The sequence below is a fragment of the Manacus candei genome, unplaced genomic scaffold, assembly GCF_025592945.1.
Source record: "Manacus candei isolate 608988 ecotype Guabito, Panama unplaced genomic scaffold, ASM2559294v1 h1tg000022l, whole genome shotgun sequence".
In the NCBI taxonomy this organism is placed as follows: domain Eukaryota; kingdom Metazoa; phylum Chordata; class Aves; order Passeriformes; family Pipridae; genus Manacus; species Manacus candei.
Window position 1 is genome coordinate 4,661,754 of NW_026138070.1, and position 18,940 is coordinate 4,680,693.

At 49.3% G+C, this 18,940-nt stretch overlaps 2 protein-coding genes across 2 annotated transcripts; one reads left to right on the plus strand and one right to left on the minus strand.

Annotated features, from left to right (window-relative positions):
• Window positions 1–365: 365 nt before the first annotated feature.
• On the plus strand, window positions 366–8,874 carry LOC127470611 (solute carrier family 2, facilitated glucose transporter member 5-like). Its single transcript, XM_051786316.1, has 12 exons — window positions 366–508; window positions 1,671–1,769; window positions 2,152–2,312; window positions 2,761–2,885; window positions 4,917–5,069; window positions 5,150–5,275; window positions 5,527–5,714; window positions 6,117–6,227; window positions 6,526–6,627; window positions 6,965–7,040; window positions 7,442–7,569; window positions 8,224–8,874. The coding sequence occupies exons 1-12, from the start codon at window positions 452–454 to the stop codon at window positions 8,455–8,457; spliced, it is 1,560 nt and encodes a 519-aa protein (XP_051642276.1). The 5' UTR covers window positions 366–451; the 3' UTR covers window positions 8,458–8,874.
• Window positions 8,875–9,535: 661 nt separating this feature from the next.
• CA6 (carbonic anhydrase 6) lies at window positions 9,536–18,940 on the minus strand. The gene is made up of 10 exons (XM_051786148.1): window positions 18,829–18,940; window positions 17,719–17,811; window positions 16,562–16,744; window positions 14,018–14,166; window positions 13,519–13,614; window positions 12,946–13,012; window positions 12,256–12,413; window positions 11,241–11,364; window positions 10,678–10,776; window positions 9,536–10,149 (listed from the first exon to the last, which is right to left on the minus strand). Exons 2-10 carry the CDS (start codon window positions 17,795–17,797, stop codon window positions 9,536–9,538), a joined length of 1,569 nt encoding a protein of 522 aa, XP_051642108.1. The 5' UTR covers window positions 17,798–17,811; window positions 18,829–18,940.

An 18,940-nucleotide genomic window follows, 5' to 3' on the forward strand; every position in this document is an offset into this window, starting at 1 on the left:
CACAGTTGCTGGGCAGCGTCTCCAGCTGCGCCATCCACAGCTGTCCATGGGCTGCAGGGGGGAAGGAGCAGCGGCTCTGTGCTATAGATTCACCTCGTCCATGTCTATGAACCGGCTCATTTAGCAACTTTTTGCAATAAATCTGCCCCTTCCCGCTGGAGATGAGCCTGTTTCCCCTGTTAACTGGCAGCACCTCTGTTTGAAACAGGATCTGGTGACACAAATCTGCCCCCGCGGCGACAGGCTCGAGCAAGGAAAAGAAACGTTCAGGAAGGGAATGATCAGGCAACAAGGACTTACTCCAGCTGGTAGAGCCTGTCGTTGATCGGATGTGTTTGGAAGAGTCACAGAGGGGGATTTTCTGCGTGGGGCGTTTCCATCCCCTGCCTTGGCTGTTCCATCTGTAAAAACCTGCACTCCAAAAACTGCATCTGGGATTCAAACACCAAAAATGAAGCTGAAAGGAGGGGAGCAGGAGAGCTCAGACAGAAGTGAAGGTGCAAAGGGGGTGAGTATGTTGACTCCCTTCTTCCAGCTTGAGCCTCCCAGAGAGACACAGAAGGAGCTCTTGGAAATCTCTGGATGCCTGTAGGGAAAGGAGAAGGGCTGGCACGTCCACAGGGAGGGCAGAGACGAGTATTTCTTGAGCCCTGTTTATGTCTGTCTGCAGTGCAGGGTTGCACTGAGTGCTGTGATTTTCTGTCTGTCTGCAGCTCACCCACCCTGTAACTTCTGTGTGACTTCCCCCTTCTGTGTGTGAGTTTTCTTTCGTATTGTCTAATCAATTTTAGGCTACAGTGTTAGTTTTCTGGGTGGGGCTGCCTTTTACAGCAGCGTTTGGTGGAGTCTTGCGCAACACAACAGCTCGCGTGCGCCAGAGGTTTTCCTAAAATGACTTTATTGCTGTAGCAGCAATGAGATGCATTAGCGAGCTGTAAAAACCAACCAGACAAAAAACCCAACAACCCAACTCTGTCAACACAGCCCGGGGGCTGAACAGCGACTAAATTGTTGTGAAAGGCGAGTCGTTTGGAGCCCTGGGCACTGTGTACCCACAAACATGGTGTTTGATCCCACTCCAGATGGCAATTCCACTCGCCTGTTTAACTGCAAAGTGCAGCTCTTGTACCCCACAACCAAGCCCTCGCTGAGCTACTCGGATAAGTTCTAATTGGCTTCAGTGACAATCAGTTAGATCCGTGAAAAGCTTGGTCCCAAAATGTGGGAGGCGGAAAAAATTAACAGGAAAGGGATTTTGCCACCTGATGCAAAAATCACTTCTTTTTAAAGCTTTCCTGCGCCAATATCCTGTGTTATTTCCTTACCCAATTTGCAAGTGGGGAAAAGAATAATTGCTTACAACCTTTTTTCCCTGTGGGGTGGTACTTTAAGGATGATAGCTTCAAAAAAAAAATTTAATCATCCAAATGATTCATCAATACCAGCAAAGCACAGAGTGAATTACTGTAATGACTATGTGCAAATCAAGCAGAACAAAATAAGTCGTAATGAAAACAACCCGTTGGGCTTTCACATGCAGTAAAATTAAGGGAAAAAACACAGAAAACCAAGGTTTGAGGTAATTATTTTTACTGAATGTTGTTAATGCTCAAGAACCAGACCTGCTTCTAAGGCGGTGTTTGTTTGTTTGTTTTCTTTCCCCTCTACAGAAAATGACCATTTCCCTTGCCCTGGTGGCTCTGATATCTGCCTTTGGATCTTCTTTCCAGTACGGCTACAACGTGTCTGTGATCAACTCTCCAGCCCCGGTAGGTCCAGCTGTGGAGCAGCCCATGACTTAGGAGTGGGTTTGCAAACATTTAGGAGCAGGTTTACAAACCCAACAAGTGTAACAGTTCACTACAGGGGTTTGTGGGGAGGTGCTTGTACTCTCCTTGTGCTCAGGAGAGCTGGACTGTGAGAAATGAGGGAAACCTCTGGGAACCAGGCACATCCTGTAAGTCAGGATAACTTGTAGTAGCAGTTATCTAGTCCAGGCTTCTCTATCCCTCTCTTGTATTTGTTTTCCCACTCACCCACTCTGGTTTTTTATTAAGACATTCATTTAAAGCTTTATGGCATTTGTTGTTTGGCTTTTACAGCATGAAAACTGTCCTGGCTGTGCTAAACGTGCTCTGTGTTTCATTCCAGTACATGCAAGACTTTTACAACCAAACCTACTTGGACAGGACTGGGAAGCCCATGAACAGTGCCTTCCAGACACTGCTCTGGTCTCTTACTGTGTCCATGTTCCCTCTGGGTGGCTTTTTTGGGTCCCTGCTGGTGTATCCTATGGTCAACAATTGTGGCAGGTACGTGACAGCCGTGCCTGAGATCCCTCACCCCAGGGCTCAGATAAGACTTGTCTCACTGGTCACTCCAGCTGGGAGGATGAATTTCCCACACACACCTTGGCAGTAAAGCCCTTGGGATGAGGGTGAGTTGCTGGGCTCAGCTACAGGTGTTGTCAGGAATTTATATGGTTTCAGGATGGCCAAGGCCAGGCTGTGTGCTGGGCACTGAGCCAGCCAGAGAGCACTGGTGGAAGTGCTGGGCTGAGATCAGGCCCAGCTCCTGCTGCTCAGGGTTCCTGAGAAGCTTCAGTTCTCTCTGGAAGCCTTCATTCCCTGCAGGAAAAATGGGACAATTGGCACTTTCATCAGTCTTTGGGATGATGAGTCATTGGGGTCTGGGACAGCATTGCACCCCGGGGGCCTTAGAAAAACCAAGCTGAATGTCTCCTTTCCTGTTCCTTTGCAGAAAGGGCACTTTGCTGATAAATAACCTCTTCTCCATCTCTTCTGCAATCCTCATGGGGACCTCAGAGCTAGCAAAAACCTTTGAAGCAATCATCATTTCCCGTTTTATCATGGGAATATATGCTGGTAAGTGGATGGTAAAGGGAGAGCCATAAATATTTTCTTGGCTATGTAAGGGTGTTTTATTCTCTCAACAGATGCTCTCACATTTTAGCATCTGCATAACAATGCTGTGCTTTAGCACTGGTCACCTGCATGTTGCAGGAGTACTAAAGATCTCTTGGAGATAAGGGCCCTGAGACTGGAATTTAAGATACATATAAAGGAGGTGGGTGCCTGCAGGTGAACCTCTCCTCTGCAATAAATATCTGCTAGGCACTGCAGCTCCCCCAGCCAGGAAACCTGCTGCTGATAATCTCTTTCCCTAGAGGACTTAAAGCAGGTAGTCTATTTTTTTTTCCCTTTTTAACATAATCAGAATAATCCATTAAAGTCGTTGGAGTCAGTGCCAGATCCAATAATCCAGTCCTGGAACTGACTGTTCTTCCTGCAGGAGGAAAGAACTGTTAAAAGGGAGAAAAAAGAGCTCAGAGACACTGGATTTACTGCAAAGATAGTGGGAAGCCAAGGATATAAGTCATTGCTGGTGTAAATGGCTTTTTTAGAGCTGCAGAAACAGGGAACAAACAGAACCCCAGAATTCTGGGTACCCCATGCAGTGCTGGGCAGAGCCAGGTCTGTAAGGGTCCTAAGAGCATTTAGGCTCAATTAATTGGCTTTGGGCTGGCGAGGCTCACGTGCCCCAGGGTTTATTAATGAGTTGGGATATCCTGTAAGGACAAATTTCCTGCCTTAGCTCAGCGACTGTAATTGCTGCACATTACAGATCAAGTTGCTTTCCCCGGGGCAGTTTCTTGTTTTCCAGTTTTATCTACTCCAGTGGTTTTATTTTGGCTTTTGACCGGCCTAAACCTGGCAGCTGCTCTTAGCACTGGAGCTCGGAATAAATGCAGAGGGACCTGTTCAGTGTGATCCCTCTTTCCAGTTATTTATAACCCACAAAGGAATCTGGACTGGCTGTCCTCACTTTGCAGTTTGACCTCGCTAGAACTGTGGGTGTTTTTCCTGGGGAGGGAAGCTGCTGATCCCAGCCTGGCTGCCCTGGGATCTGGGAGGATCCAAGAGTCACTCTCCAGGAGAATCCAAATGTCACCCTCCAGCACTGGTTACACTTGTTTCCATGCCTTTTAGCTTTCATATATCAGCTTGATCACCTCTGTAACCCCAAGCTCCTGAAGCTGAGGACCTCTAGAAATGTCAGATAAGAGCCTCATGTGGTCATTTGACTCCAGGAGTTTGGGTTTTGCGTGCCAGGATTTACAGCCTAAGCAGGGAGCTGGCAGCTCGCTGGGGTTACTGTGGGTAGGCATGTCACGTTCCTCGAAATAACCCATGCCCTTGGTGTCCTGATTGGATTAGAAATCCCTGTTCCAGCATTCCAGCTGCAAGACATCTCAGAGCAGCAAAGCTCTCTGCAGAGCGTTACTGAGCAGCGAGTTTTTAAGAGCCAACACGAAGTCATTTCCTTCCACCCTCACACCAGCTTGACTGGATAATAATTCCTTGTTTTAGGAGAAGTTAAAGTTCCTTCCTTACACAGTTTTCCTTTGTGTGTCTTGTGCTGAAGTAGCTGCTGGGAGAAAGCTGCTTTTAGGAAGGTGAACACAGAGCCCTCAAATCATCTGCTGGCTCTGTGGCCAAGACAGGCTCCTGCTCACCCTGTGACTCCTCAAATGCTTTGCAGCTGAGCAGTTAATGATCTCAACGCTCAGAGCACCAGCAGATGGGCAGGTTGCACTGCAGCGCCAGAGCTTCTGAGGGCAGCAGCTGCAGGGATGGATGTTGTACTCCTGCACATACTGAGTGACCCAGTGCCACGTGTTTTTTGTCCCCTCTTCCACTGAGAGTGAGGAAAACACGCACAGCCTATTCACTGGCCAGAAGGTGCCATCAAATCTTCAGCTGGAGCAGAAGGGTTTGAGTGTGGAGTTCCTGCGTGTGCTGTGGTTCATCAGGAATCTCTTTTGCCCCCCATCTCACTGGAGGTGGTGAGTGTGCTGACACCAGGCATGGCTAACACTGTTCTCTCACTACCAGGTCTGGCTTCCAATGTGGTTCCCATGTTCCTCGGAGAAATGTCCCCCAGAAACCTCAGAGGTGCTATTGGGATAGTCCCACAGCTCTTCATCACCGTCGGGATCCTTGTAGCTCAGATCCTTGGTCTCAACAGCATCCTGGGGAATGCTGAAGGTAAAGCTCTGCCTGGGGACTTTGCTGTGGGCTCCGTAGGGGGAGGATTTCTCACCCTTGTCCTGTCTCCATGGTTGCAGGCTGGCCTGTGCTGCTGGGGCTCACGGGGATCCCATCACTGATCCAGCTCCTTACACTGCCCTTTTTCCCTGAGAGTCCCAGGTACCTGCTGCTCCAAAAGGGCAATGAAGAGCAGGCACGACAAGGTACAGTGTCACCCTTTAATGGAAGGGGAGATGGAAGGGGGTGGATCTGACTGTGGGACACCACTGATGGCAAAGCGTGAAATTCCTCACTGGTGGTGAAGGTGGAATTCTTGCAGCACTGCTCCTTCCTCTGCATGTGTGAATCCCCAGCTTCCCACCGTGGAGGCACTGCTGCCCAGCATTACATGTTGTTCTGTCTTGATTTGAAGCAGGAGAGCTCACTGTAAAACTCACTTTGCTCTCCCAACTAGCCCTGCAGAGGCTGAGAGGCTGCGATGACGTGGATGACGAGATAGAAGAAATGTTCCAAGAGGGCCAGTCAGAAAAGGAAGAAGGGCAGTTCTCTGTGCTCAGCCTGTGCACCTTCAGAGGCCTGAGGTGGCAGCTCATCTCCATCATCGTCATGATGATGGGCCAGCAGCTCTCCGGGGTCAATGGGGTGAGTGGGGAGTGGGAAGGGCAGTGGGGTGGAAAGGAAGGGATGGATGAGGTTGATGATGCAGGGCAGTGCTGACACAGGAGATAAAACCCAGGACACAGGAGTAGCCCTTCATCCAGGACACTGGTTCATGTTGTGGTGGGTTGGCCCTGGCCAGTACCAAATCCAGCACAGACAGGTACAGGGGCAGGCTCATATACACATGCAGGATCAAGCTGTCCTGTTAAGGATAATTTGGATGTTTTTAGAGTGCTTGGGCCCGGATCCAAACAACAGTGTCTTCAGAAATAAAGTAATTCAGTCCTCAGGCTTTGGTGCACCGGTGACAGGATGCAGAGCAGCCAAAATGGGATTCCCACGTTCTGCCCTTGGCCACATACAAACACAGCTGTGGTTTTGCAGGTCTTCTACTACGCAGACAGAATCTTTGAGTCAGCAGGTGTGCAAAGCAGCAGCATCCAGTATGTCACTGTGTCCATAGGGGCCATCAACGTCGTCATGACTTCGCTTGCTGTGAGTTTCTGTTGGGGCTCTCTGAGCTCTGACTTGTCCAGTCTCCCCTGTCTGTGTCTGTTTAATTTATATTCATCAAACCAGAGATCTCAGAATGGTTTGGGTTGGAAGGGACCTAAAAGATCATCTCGTTCCAACCCTCTGCCATGGGCAGGGAAACCTCTCACTAGAATGTTACTCACCCATGGGGTGAGGTGCTTTGCACCTTAATAGGTGTCCTGTGGTGTCCCTTGGGTGAAGGCACCTGGAATAAAAGACCCCAGGTGTTGGGTCTCTCACCCTCTCCTGTCTCTTTCAGGTTTTCATTGTGGAATCCCTGGGGAGGAGGATCCTTCTCCTCGCTGGCTTTTCGTTGTGCTGTGCCTCCTGTGCAGTGTTAACCTTGGCCCTCAACCTCCAGGTCTGTACAAATGGCTCAGGTGGTCCTACCCAAGCATTTCTGGACTTCCCAGGGAGCAGGCCAGGGTTATATTTTGAAGTACCTCTTGAAAAGCTGTGATCCTGCTTGTCTGAATACTACTTCCAGTATGTCACATTCCTAACACCCATTGCATCCATTTGTTGGCAGCAACAATCATACCCAGGCTGTGAATTGGTGGCTAATTATGGACACATCTGGCACTGGAGGGTGACACTGGCTTTAGAATGCCTTCAAATCTTATTACAAACAGTGCCTTGGATGTGTTGGTGGTGTTCAGATAGGAACCACATCTAACCTGTGATTCAATCCTTCACAGACCTCGGTGTCCTGGATGTCCTACCTCAGCATAGCCTGTGTCATTCTCTACATCATTGGGCACGCCATAGGACCCAGTAAGTATGCACAGCTTGTCCAGTCTGCTCCACAAGCTGGCTAAAGCCAAGTGTTATGTTCCATTTCAACCCACAACCTTTGTGGAGCTCATTCATAGACACTGGATTTCATCTCTGTGTGGCCACGCACCACGCAAGTCATTTACTTGCTCTCTTTTTTTGTTTGTTTGTTTACTTGTTTGGGTTTTTTTTATTTAATCCTTATTTAATTTATTGGGTGTTCCTAAACACTTAGGAGTTAGAAACCATTGCCTGCCACTGAAGTGGCTGGAACATTTTTTTTTTTAACATTTCAACCGTTTGAACAAATGGCTGAAATGAAAAAAACCAAACCATTGCAATCAAGAATTCAGAGTGGAGGAACTGCCCTCGGGGTTTCCAAATGTCCAACTGCCTTCCAGGTCCGGTTCCCTCTGTCATGATCACCGAGATGTTCCTGCAGTCGTCCCGGCCTGCAGCCTTCATGGTGGGAGGGTCTGTGCACTGGCTGAGCAACTTCACCGTGGGGCTCGTGTTCCTCTACATGGAGGTGAGAGACAACCCCACAACAGGGCAAAACTTCAGCTTAAAATTAATCCCTTCGCCCCTGTTTAATCCCAAAAGCTGTAAGTGCCCCTGTTGGTTCCCAGTACCCGTATGGAGGATTATATGTCAAGGGCAAGAAACTGATGTTAGTCAGCATTTTCTTATCACACCTGTCTGCTGCACAGGCTGTAAAAGAAAGCAGCTACTTTACCAGGTGAATGTCTCACCCTGAACTCAGGAGCATGGAAAAGATGGCAAATTCCCCATCTTTCCCTGTGTTTCTCAGGGAGCCAATTTTACTTTTGATCTCTGGGTCCCCCAGTTCAAACTGATCCCCAGCAGTGACCCACAAACTGCAGCAGGTGCTGAGTTTAGCCTGTGCAAAGGGAGCTGGTGAGTTCACTTTGATTTAGTTTGATTTAGCTTGATTCACCCTCCTTTGCCACTAAATTCCTGGTGTTTCCAATAAACCCATGGTGGTGGTATGAGAAGACAGAATCTAGAACCACCCCAACTTCTAGTTGTTCAGCTTTAAAATACGTGCACACCACTGTGGCTGCATTTTTTATAGCCAGTGCAGGGTGCACCATGTCCAAGCCATGTACCTGCCCACCTGGAATGTTTCCCTGACCCCTGCTCTCTCCTGTCCTTGCCCTAGGCTGGGCTGGGGCCCTACAGCTTCCTCATCTTCTGTGCCATCTGCCTGGCCACTGCACTTTACATCTTCTTCATCGTTCCCGAGACTAAGAACAAAACCTTCATGGAAATCAACAGGATCATGGCCAAGAGGAACAAAGTGGAGATTCAGGAAAACAAGGAAGAGCTGAAGGATTTCTGTGCTGTCCCGGGTGGGCTGCAAGAGAGGACGATGAGCTTTAGCAGTCAGCTGTGACACAGCCCAGTGTCTGGCCTGGCAGGGACATCCCTCAGGATCTGTTCAGTGGGAAAACAAATACATTTATTCATCATTTGATACTGCTCTGAGAATCACAGAATCCTTAAGGCTGGAGAAGACCTTTACCATCGAGTCCAAATGCAAACCTAACGCTGCCAGTTCCACCTCTTGTCACCAGGAAAGGACAATGTCCTCAGCCAGCTCAGTTCCTGTGACCAATGTCCCTGATCTCCTGACTGACACACCTTGGGAGACACAAGCCAGCCCCTGTCTTGTCACAAGCCAGCCCTTGTCTTGTCATAAGCCAGCACCACACTCCTCTGAGGAACTGTCACTCGTGTATTTGGGGAAACTAAATTTAATTTGTTATCTGAGGGTGCTGCCCTCTGTGTTGAAAAAAGCAGAATTGTTGAACAGCCTGGCATGGATTTGGTGGTGTTGATGGAGAGAGTCCTTCACATGGTTTACTTTAACCTTACAAAATTACTTTTATACCTGCCCTCAAATTTGTGATATATGTGTTGAAAAAGAAACTGTTTTCATGTTCTGTCTCTACATCCCTTACAGAAAAGAAGGCAAAGGGCTGTGCCTGGCCAGGGCACAAGGATTGCACAGGAGCTGCTTTACATCCCCTTTCCTATGTGATATGTCTGCAGGGGAAGGGTGGTGAGTGGACAGTGATAAACAGAAGGAAACACATGTGCAGGGAGGATGGTGAGAAAGCCAGACTGGGTGAAGGATGGGACAGAAATTTTATTTGAGAAAGTGGCTTCTGTGACCAAGGAGAGCAGGTCTTTGGCATGAAGGATCTAGGTAGGGGGATCTAAAATTCCTGTGAGGGGTGTGACAACCCAAGGTGCTGGACTGTGCCTCAAGTTCTGCTGTTCTTTGCCTCTATCCCACTGATGGAGGCCTTTGCTCTCTTGGACAGACACCCTGGAGCAGCAGCAGGGGCACGGTGAGCCCATACAAAGCAGAAGCAGAAACAAGCCAGTAATCTCAATTCTTCTCAGTTCCCCCAGCAAGCAGTTCAGAATCTCCTGATGCCTTAATTAAAAAAACCCAGCAGCTGGGATCACTGGCAGCTGGTGTCAGCCTCCAGAACCACCCCCCCGAGGAGGGCCATGGGGGTTTGTCCCCAGGCTATGACATCCCCCCTCGGCTGCCCCGGTTTGCACAGCGCGAGCGCCCGAACCTCCGCAGGGCTGAGAACGTGGCTCCACAGGTTCACCTGAGCCAGCCACCCTGCAAAACCATTGGAGAACGTCCCAAGGAGAGTGTCTCTGTCTTTTCCAAGGACGAGCATCCCTCCAGCCTGGCTCACATACCCCTTCTGGACGCTCGCTGCTTTGCCGGCCGCTCCGTTGAGCCACAGGTTTGCCGTTCCCGGCTGGGAGGCCCAGGCCAGGCAGTAGTGCAGCCAGTCCTGTGCCTTGTGGTGCAGGGGGAAGCTGATGGAATGGCCTCCTACCCACAGCCCCACCTCTGTGCCCACGGTCACCAGCAGCTCGTTGTCCCTCTCCCGTGTGGAGTAGGACAGGACGGTCTGGCTCCCGGGGTGCCGGGATCTGGCCCAGAAACACAAGGTGAAGGCTTGGAGGGACATGTCACGGAGGGGATGGACATCCACAAAGCTCTCAATGTTTTCCACAGGGAAGTAGAAAGCTGGAAAAGCGCTGGGTTTAACACCTGAAAGAACCAAAAAGGCACCGGTTACGTTTCCTGCCGTGCCTATAAATAAGCCCAAATCCTGAAGAATTGCACCCATAGTCTGAGCTGTCTTGAGCCACAGTTACTGGTGTGTGTTGTGCCCACAGGGAAGAGGCTTGAAACAATGAAAAACTGAGCTCCCTCACACAACTGTTTGGGAAAATTGCTTTTCTTCCCCTCCTTCTTTCTCTTTTTCTCATACTGCATAAAATAGAGGTGACAATTATTTATCCTGGGGGAACTGTGAGCTTAAATGTTTCACTGCTTGTAAAAATGTGCTCGCGTGTTGCAGGAGAAAGCTGCAGTTGCTGTGGGAGTACCTACATTAGGGCTGGCCACAACAATGCTTTAATTGAAGAATTTCCATCAGCAGGCCTAGATATGGGACAAAATTCTGCCTGCATGTGTCAGTACCAAACCTGGCAATGATTTAGGCCATCAAGGGCAGCAGGGCGTGGGCTCTTCACCCTCCCAAGGTAAGCTGGACCCCACAGCTGTGTGTTTTACCTGCTTGGCTCCCTCTGTTCAGCAACTCTGTCTTCATGTCTTGGAGCTGCGTCTGGATTTGATCCAGTCTGAGGGTGAGTTCTTCTGGATGGCATTGTGCTAGAGCAATCAGACAGGTGAATTTACAGAAGGCCAGGACATCTACACTACATCTTCTACTAGATCTTCTACACTAGATCTTCTAGTCTGGGGGAAAACCTTTGTTTTAAAACGCAGCATCTCTCCTCCCTGTGGTGCCCGGTTGCTCTCACACCTCACCCAGACACACCCGAGCTGAGGACCCTCCTGTGGTGCCACATAGCACCAGTTACCCTGGAGATGTGTGTGACAGTCAAAAAACTGCCCCAAACTGTCAAAATACAGGCTGGCACACACCCTGCAGCCACCACTGCACCTTTAGAAGCCAAGTGTGTTGGCAGGGAAAGAGGAGGCATGTGGGACATCACCCGTGCAGGGACGCTGCTGCTCCTGGGGGAGCTGATCTCCAGCACACCTGAACTCCTTCCACGCAGGTTTCTCGCCCCTCCCCAGGTAAGCCCAAGTCCTGCCTGCTGAGCCCTTACCTTGGGGGGGTCTGGCTCTGAAGGAGGACTCCACCACCCTCCCGTGGAGGGGCTGGGCGTGCCGGTAGTCGTTGCGCAGGGTCCTGTTCTCCCAGTCCAGCAAGGTGTTCTCCAGGAGGCTGATCTGGCAGGAGCACAGGGCATCTTTAGAAGGGCAGTGGGAACAACTGTTGTGCCCAAAAAGCACAGGGAAAACCCTGCAGCTCGGGGTTAAACCCAACAGCTCCTTCCAGAGGCATCCTCAGGGGGCTCTCGCTGGGCGCTGGGCGTTAGCAAGGGAAGGGAACAGAACAGGAGGGCTCTTATCAGCTAATTCCTGATAAAGGTATTTTGCCTGAGGGAAGTTCTGAACACCTGATGGTAATGCATGCATGGAAATTTTGCTGCTGTGCTGTAGCTTTCTCACCAGTGCCTTCCAGCCTTTCCCCCTGCCAGAAAGAGTATTTCTTTTCCAAAGGGAACACAGTGATCCTCCACTGCTGTAGTCCCAATTTTATCTTGCTCTTCTCCTAGAAGGAAATGCTTCTGATGCTCCTTCATTAGCTTAAAAGCATTACTTTCAATGTAAGTCTAGGCAGGGAAAAACCCTGATATACTGTATAAAAATGTGGCAACTATTCTGTAACTGTTTTAATGTTATGAATGGCTCTTTTATGGCAGTTTTGGGTTTTTTGGGGGGGACTCTCTTACAGTAGTTTATGCCTTGTTGATTCTGGCTGGTCTCTTCCTTTTTTTATAGTGCTTCTGGGTGAGCTTAACAGAGCAGAGAGTTTGTTATCAGTCAGCTGACCTCAGGTAACCTGCTGCTCTACAGCACCTGACCCTTGCTGTGATGTGGCACCACAGTGTCATCACAGCCACCTGTAATTCCAATTGCTTTGGAATCTATCCCAAAAGCTCTGTAGGAGAGATGCCACGTTATCTCATCTGTCAGGCTGTTCCCAAAATCACTGGAGGACAGAAAAGGAAAGGTGAAGCATGGAGGAAAGAGCAGCTGGTGACAGCTACCACTTACCTGTGTGTGTGACAGGACAATTGGGGAGTGGAAGATGGTCCAGATCACACTCTCAGAGCAGGGTGGGGTTGTCAGGGAGCCCTGGTACCTGTAGAAGTGTGAGAGGTTTTCTGGCAGCATGGCTTGGACATCCAGAGAACTCAGCTTTGTGGATTGACCTCAAAAGGGAGCAGAGAGGCAACATCAGCAATTCATGGGGAGTGAGGAGAGAGGTGGAAGCTCTGTTAGAGCCAAGGTTGGCAAATCCCTCTGCCCAAAGGTTTATCAGGACTTTGGCAGGATGGATGGAGGTGGAGAGAAATGAGTGGCCCTTCCAGTGGGTCTGTGGGTTGTCATTTGGAGGTACCTGGGTCCTGGGAGTGGGGGGCACCTGCACCCCAGTGCTCTGCCAGTACCTGCTGGTCCTCCCAGGAGGCAGAGAGTCTCAGTGGGTGTACAGACAGCAGGGAGCTGGTGTTTGGTGCTGCAGGCCTACCAGGAGTCTATTTATTGCTGCCTTGAGCACCTTCCCCCCCATCCTGCTGCTGTTGGAGCCACGTGGGCAGGGATGGTGTGGAGTTGGGCACGGCTGAGGATGCTCAGCCATGGAACTGCCAGCAAAGCAGCAGGAAGAGGTCTGTCCCCAGACCCAGTACCCATGTACAGGCTTTGTGAATATCAGGGGTGGAGAAAGGCATTCCCAGGTCTTACCTGCAAACCTGATTCTTGCCAGTTTGGAGATGAATTCACTGTAGTAGGTGTTCTCAAAGTGCCCATCCTAAACACAGCACAGAAACCTTGATCAAAAGCTTTGTGACCTGCCTGTCCTGCTTTGCTAATCAGCTCTGGGGACTAATTGATGAACTGGGGGATAAAGAGAACAGATGCTATCACAGATCTGATGGGCTGGACAATGCTGGCCATGACCAGGTGTGTACACAGAGATCTCAGGTAGAATAGGGAACTGTAAGGGTCCTTTTTCACCACTTTTAAATCCACACAAAGTCAAGTGTTCCCACTTGCAAAGCAGAGCAAGGCCTTGATGCACAGCAGCTCCCACACCTGATATTCCATCTGCACTGCTTATGGGGCAAACTTTCCTGGGGCTCCCAAAATGTATGGGCTGGTGTTGTGTGAACCCCAGATGGCCCCAGGGATAACAGACAGCTCCCTAAACTGGTGGCAGACACCATCTCTTAGGACAGATGTACAAACCCAGCACAGGCTGCTTGTGTCTGGACTGAGATCTTAGCACAGGCCCTGATCCCTGGGCATCAAACCTACCTCGTAGAGAAAGGCCAGCACAGCCAGCCCGTTGGGTTTGTCCTTGGCTTCTTCAAAGCTTGAGTAGTCAGCAGAGTTGTAATGGACAATGTGCAGCTGCCAGGAGAGAGACAAGGTCATCCAGCAACAAGTGATGAGTGGCTTCCTGGGTGCTGCCCAGGGCAGACTGCAGGGAGAGCCACCAGCCCAATTCCTGCTGCTCATGCCTCACAGCATGGCCAAGGAGACCTTTGGTTTAACAGGTTTGTGATGAATGTGGGGGGAAATCTCCACGTTAGAAGGACACCAGTGCTCTTGCAATGGCTTTTCTCACAGTCCTTCTGTGCCAGCACCGTCGGGCTCAGCCCTTGCACTGCACCAGCCACCTGCACTCCTGGGAGCCCTGTCCTTCCCCCTGGCCTCTGCACTGCTTCCTGCAGGCTCTGTGGGCTGCAGCTGCCAGTGTCCCAGCTGGCAGAGGTGCAGTGCCCCCTCCCTGCAGCCCCCCCTGCTCACGTACCTCCGCAAAGTACCTCAGCCCGTCTATGGTGTGCTCAGAGCCACTGGTCTCCAGGTCCAGGCCACCCCAGTGCAGGTGCATCTGGACAGCCGTGTAGAGGCCTGGGAGCCCTCTGGAGATGTTCATGGTGGGTGGCAAATCGATCTGAACTGGAAAAAAAACCCCACCAGGATTGGAGGCAGCGCTGGGTGCAGCCAACCCATTCCTATGGATCCCCTCACAGTGCCTGCTGCTCCCTATGGAATGAGCAGGGACATCTCAGGAACCGACCCCAGCATGGAAGGGAAACCACTGAGCCTAAAGCTGGATGTGCTTAAAATCCTTCCTGGCCTCAGGCTTGTGCCCCACACAGCTCCCACCAGGGGCAGTAGCTGTGCCTGCAAACTCTTCCTGAGCAGCTCCGGGTTTGTCATTAGGCACTAATTAAAGTGCTTCAGTGATCAGCTCTTGCACAGCACATCGGCTCCTTGCCGGGCTCTGCATAAATTTAACTACTTCCTTTCCCAGGAAGAAAAGGGGAATATAGAAATCAACGAAGTGATTGGCCTCATCTAACCTGTTGTCATAATTCCCAGTGTTCTGGACTCTGCATTTTCTAGGAACAGGCATACTGGGGGGAGCCCTGTACGTTTGAAAAGGCTGTTTATTTCTTGAAGGATTTGTGGAGACAAATCTCCTTTCCTTCTCCTTACTCACAAAGAAGCTACAAACCATTTGTCTTCCTGCTAATTTTCACTGCCACAAATCATGTCTCATGTTAATAAATATGCCAAATCTAGAAGTGAAAATGGAAGATTTGCCTCATCTAAATAAAAGCCCACAGCGTGTCATAAAAACTGGCAACTATCCTTGCAAAATGCAGCACGCCATATTAGTCAGTAGTCATAGTTTGGGTTTCTGAGAAGTTTCTTTTGTTTGTGAACTGTTTACAGACAGACAAGATGAAAACATGTTTCCTTGTAATATCCCAAAGGGTCTAGAGTGAAGGGGGGAAAAAAATCTACCTTTTTTCATGAGATCTCTGCTGCCTGCCTTCCATAATGAAGGTTATTTACATCAAGTACCTCACTGGGGTTTCTACTTTCCAGAGCTGTGCTTGCCCTCACTACCTGCCAGACAACCAGTCCTCTTTAAAACAAAAAGAAAGGTCCAAATGCAAAAGGTTTCATTAACCCAAGGTTATCTGTGTGAGTGTGTCTGCACACAGAGTCTGCACTACTGCAAACAGGCTTTATCAGGTGGGATTTAGCCTGATAATAATACAGCTACAGAGAAAATGTGTCTGGTTTCTTAGGTGAGACATTAGGGTTTGGCTCCTGAGAGCCTGTAAGGAGAGTCCTGCTGATAAATCCATCTTTCAGATCTGCTGAGTGTTTTCCCTGAGGGATTCTGCTGCCCTGTCCCCTCTCACTGAAGCCAGTAGAAAATCCCAGCCTGACTCACAGGAGCTGTGAATGGGCTCAGCCGTTTGTCCCTGTGCTTTAGGAAACTGCCCTGCACCGGAAAATCATTGTTGGGAAGTTAACAAAAGAACAGGCAGACACACACGTGCAGTCAGAAAAGCTAAACCTGCAAGAATTAATGTCTAGGCAGGCAGGGCAGCAGTGCTGACACGAGCTGAACGCCGAGCTTGTGTGGGCCACAAACAGGAGGCACAATTTTCAGACACACAATCCTCCTCTGAAGGCACTTTGTCTCTCATCACTTCATCTCCTTGCTCTCACACCATATTTCCCCTCTCTCTGTTACAGAGGGGAAGAAAGGATTAAAGAGCTCAGAGTTTTATGTTTCAAAACCACTCGTTCTCTCCCCACTGCAGCCGTCAGAAAATCCTCTCATTGCTCATCTGTAGTCCAAAAGCATTATCCCAACAGTACCAGCTGATGAATTATTTAGGCAATGAATTACAGATTGCAGCAGGAGAGTCTGGGATCTCCTAAATTACAAGCCTTGCCCTGACACTGTGTGGCCAAAGGCCAAGGTTTAACCTGTGCTGTGCTTCATTTTCCCTTCCTGAGACTCAAGATACCCATCCTCTGGCTGTGAGGGAGGGATCCTCTGCGTTGTACTTTGTGTGACCCACATCTAAATGAACCTGGGATGCAAAGGTTTCCATTCCTGTTACTTCTTACTAACACACAGGGTCAAAAGATGCATTTTTTAGTGCAGAGAGGAGTCAGTATGCCCCAAATACCACACACTGCTGTAGTCCTGTTGTAGCATGTTAAAAGAAAGGGTCGATCTAGAATGCTCTGGCTGCCTTTTATCCCCTTTTCAGGTCTGACAGAGAAAATATCTTGCAGAAACCGAACGGCCCTTTATTTGTCTGGTTTATATATGTATTTCTGGAGAGCTTTCCTGGGTGACTGGGGGGAAAACAGCAAAACTAGGGGAGGGGAACCAAGTGAGATGGCAAAGTAAGGTGAGTTAAAAAAAAATAAAATAAAATAAAAATAGGGCATTGTCTGTGAATAGCATTTCCATCAGTTAAAATGAGAAGTGTTCCTGAGCACTGCCAGGAGCCTGACACCCCCCCAGCCTTACCAGAGTGACCATTGTTGGTCATCTTGAAATCCCCCTGCAAAGGCCCATCGTAACCATTCAGCTCCAGCTCCAGCAGCAGGGGGTTGTACCTCACTTTTTTCCTCTGGATGTCAACTGGAGATTGGCTCTTGCCAGCACAGTCTGGAAAGTGCTTCCCCCAGTGCTCTTCATCCAGCTCTCCTTCTGTGAGGAGGGGAAGCAAGGCAAGGTTACAGGGGTGTGGTGAGGAGTGCTGTTAGTGGAGAGTGGGAGAACCCCCCTCGTTTGCCAGCAGGAAATGTTGATCTAATTACTGGAGCACCAGGAGATGCAGCAGTAAAAGGTTGCTTTGCCTTCCCTAGAGCGAAAATACACATTATTCTGTCTGCAGGACAACTGTGCTGCAAAGGGAGAAACCTGCATTGCAGCAGCAGCTTAATGATGGCTGGAGACTGAGCCTCCACCAAAAGGGGAGCAGTGTTTGTATGGAAATGGGGATTTAAATGGGGCTCAACTGCCAAAGGTGTGGAATTCGGTTCTCAACCAGTGGGAGTGAATAGGGTCAGGGCAATAGGCAGGAAGACTCTACTTGGGATCAGGAACTGGCAGCAATTTGCTATTTTTAACTGGGGAAAGAGCAATTGCAATATTGCAACTATTCAACAACGTCCTTTGTTGTAGCTTGATTACCAGCCCCACCGAAGATCATAAAAGGATTAACATTTACTTCAGTGAGCCCTGCAATCAACTCCCTGAAACAAATGCAGCTGTGAAAAAATTCACAAAAAAATATAAATGCCCAAATAAGGACTTCTTAGTGCTCTGTACTGCCTGGAACGTGACAATAAAATAAGAAGTAGGCCGTATTTAAAGCTTTTCCTTCCAGGATCATCCAAAGGGCAGCTTTTCTTCTAACACAAGTAAAGATATCCCCCATTGTTTGAACCTCGTTGTGCTGCCAACCCTGACAACGTGTCCTAACCACACAAAGGAGTAAAAAGGGGTGACATTGAAGAGAATCACTTTCAAGACACAGAGGCATCGATAAAGTGGAATAAATTAGTTGCTCTGTGTTCTTTCGCTGAGGGAGAGTCAAGCTGAGTGTTGCTTCTGCAGCACAAAAGGGAAGGGAGTGTCTTCAGCAGCAGAGCCCCCAAACCAGCCTTGTTTTTCGTTACCTTTGTAAGTCCAGAGCACCAGGTGAGAGCAGCTCAGGGGCAGCAGGAGCAGGTGGAAGAAGGCAGCTCGGAGCCACATGTCCCTGGCTGTACCTGCAGTGACACCCAAGGTGGGGAGAGCTTTAAAAACCCTCAGGAGGTGAAAATACCCATTTCCTGCAGGTCTGGCCTCTCCAGCACCCACCCTGCCCTTCTCCTCACCCAGCCAAAACAACAACAGCAAACAGCGCCACGGAGATAATATATTTGGACAGTCAGCTTTATTGACCCTCTTAACTAAGCTGTGCCTGCAAACAGGACAGGTTCCCCCCCTCCATGGCCAACACTGATCTGAGTCAATGTCTGACCACTTTTCCTGTCCATTCATCCATGGGTTGAAAAGCTTCGTGGCAAGTATTGGTAAAACAGTGCTCTGTAAGCAAAAATACCCAGCACAGACCTCAAACACTGTCCTGAGACAGCCAACTGTTTCCTCCTCACACAGAGGCAGAAGGCATTTAAGGGAGCATTCACAATCTTATTAGAAATCAAAACTGTAGACACTTGGCCCCTGTGAAAATCAGACTTTTGAGGCCAGGTTTAAAACCACTCCACACCCCCAAGCCTTTAGAATTTAAAGCACTTTGCACCTTCCCTCCTCACTGCAAATCTGGTTTTGAATGGGAGGGATTTGCAACCTTTGAAAAATTCAGAGCTCTCAAAAAAAAAAAAAAAATTTAGACTGTTGAAAGATACAGGTGTGATAGGAGAGACTGAAACCCTGATGGCTTTCTAAAAAACATAGGGAAATTCAAATAAAAACCAGCAGGTGACAGATGTCTAAATGCTCTCGTGGACTTCAGCAGCTGCTCTGTGCATCTTCAGACATTTGATTTCCTTAAAAACGTGTCCCAGGCAAATACAGTCCAGTAAAAAAGCCACTTGGCAGAACTGGGGAACAGCCCATGGATCCTCCTCCTGCCTTTTTGTATCCTGTTACCAAGCAAATGCCATTCCCTCTGAAAAACCCTCTCTTCCCTCCAGGAATGAGGTACCACCACCACCCCCCAGCCCATGGCTTTACAACAGAAGGGGAGCAGAAACCTCCTCCCTGGGGGATGGAATTTTCACCTGGCACTGAGAAGAGCTACAGCTTCCCCCAAAGACAGGCAGCAACATCAAACATCTGGCAGGAGAGCAAACTCAGGTCAGTGCCACCTCAGCACTGCTGTTCACGACGTCC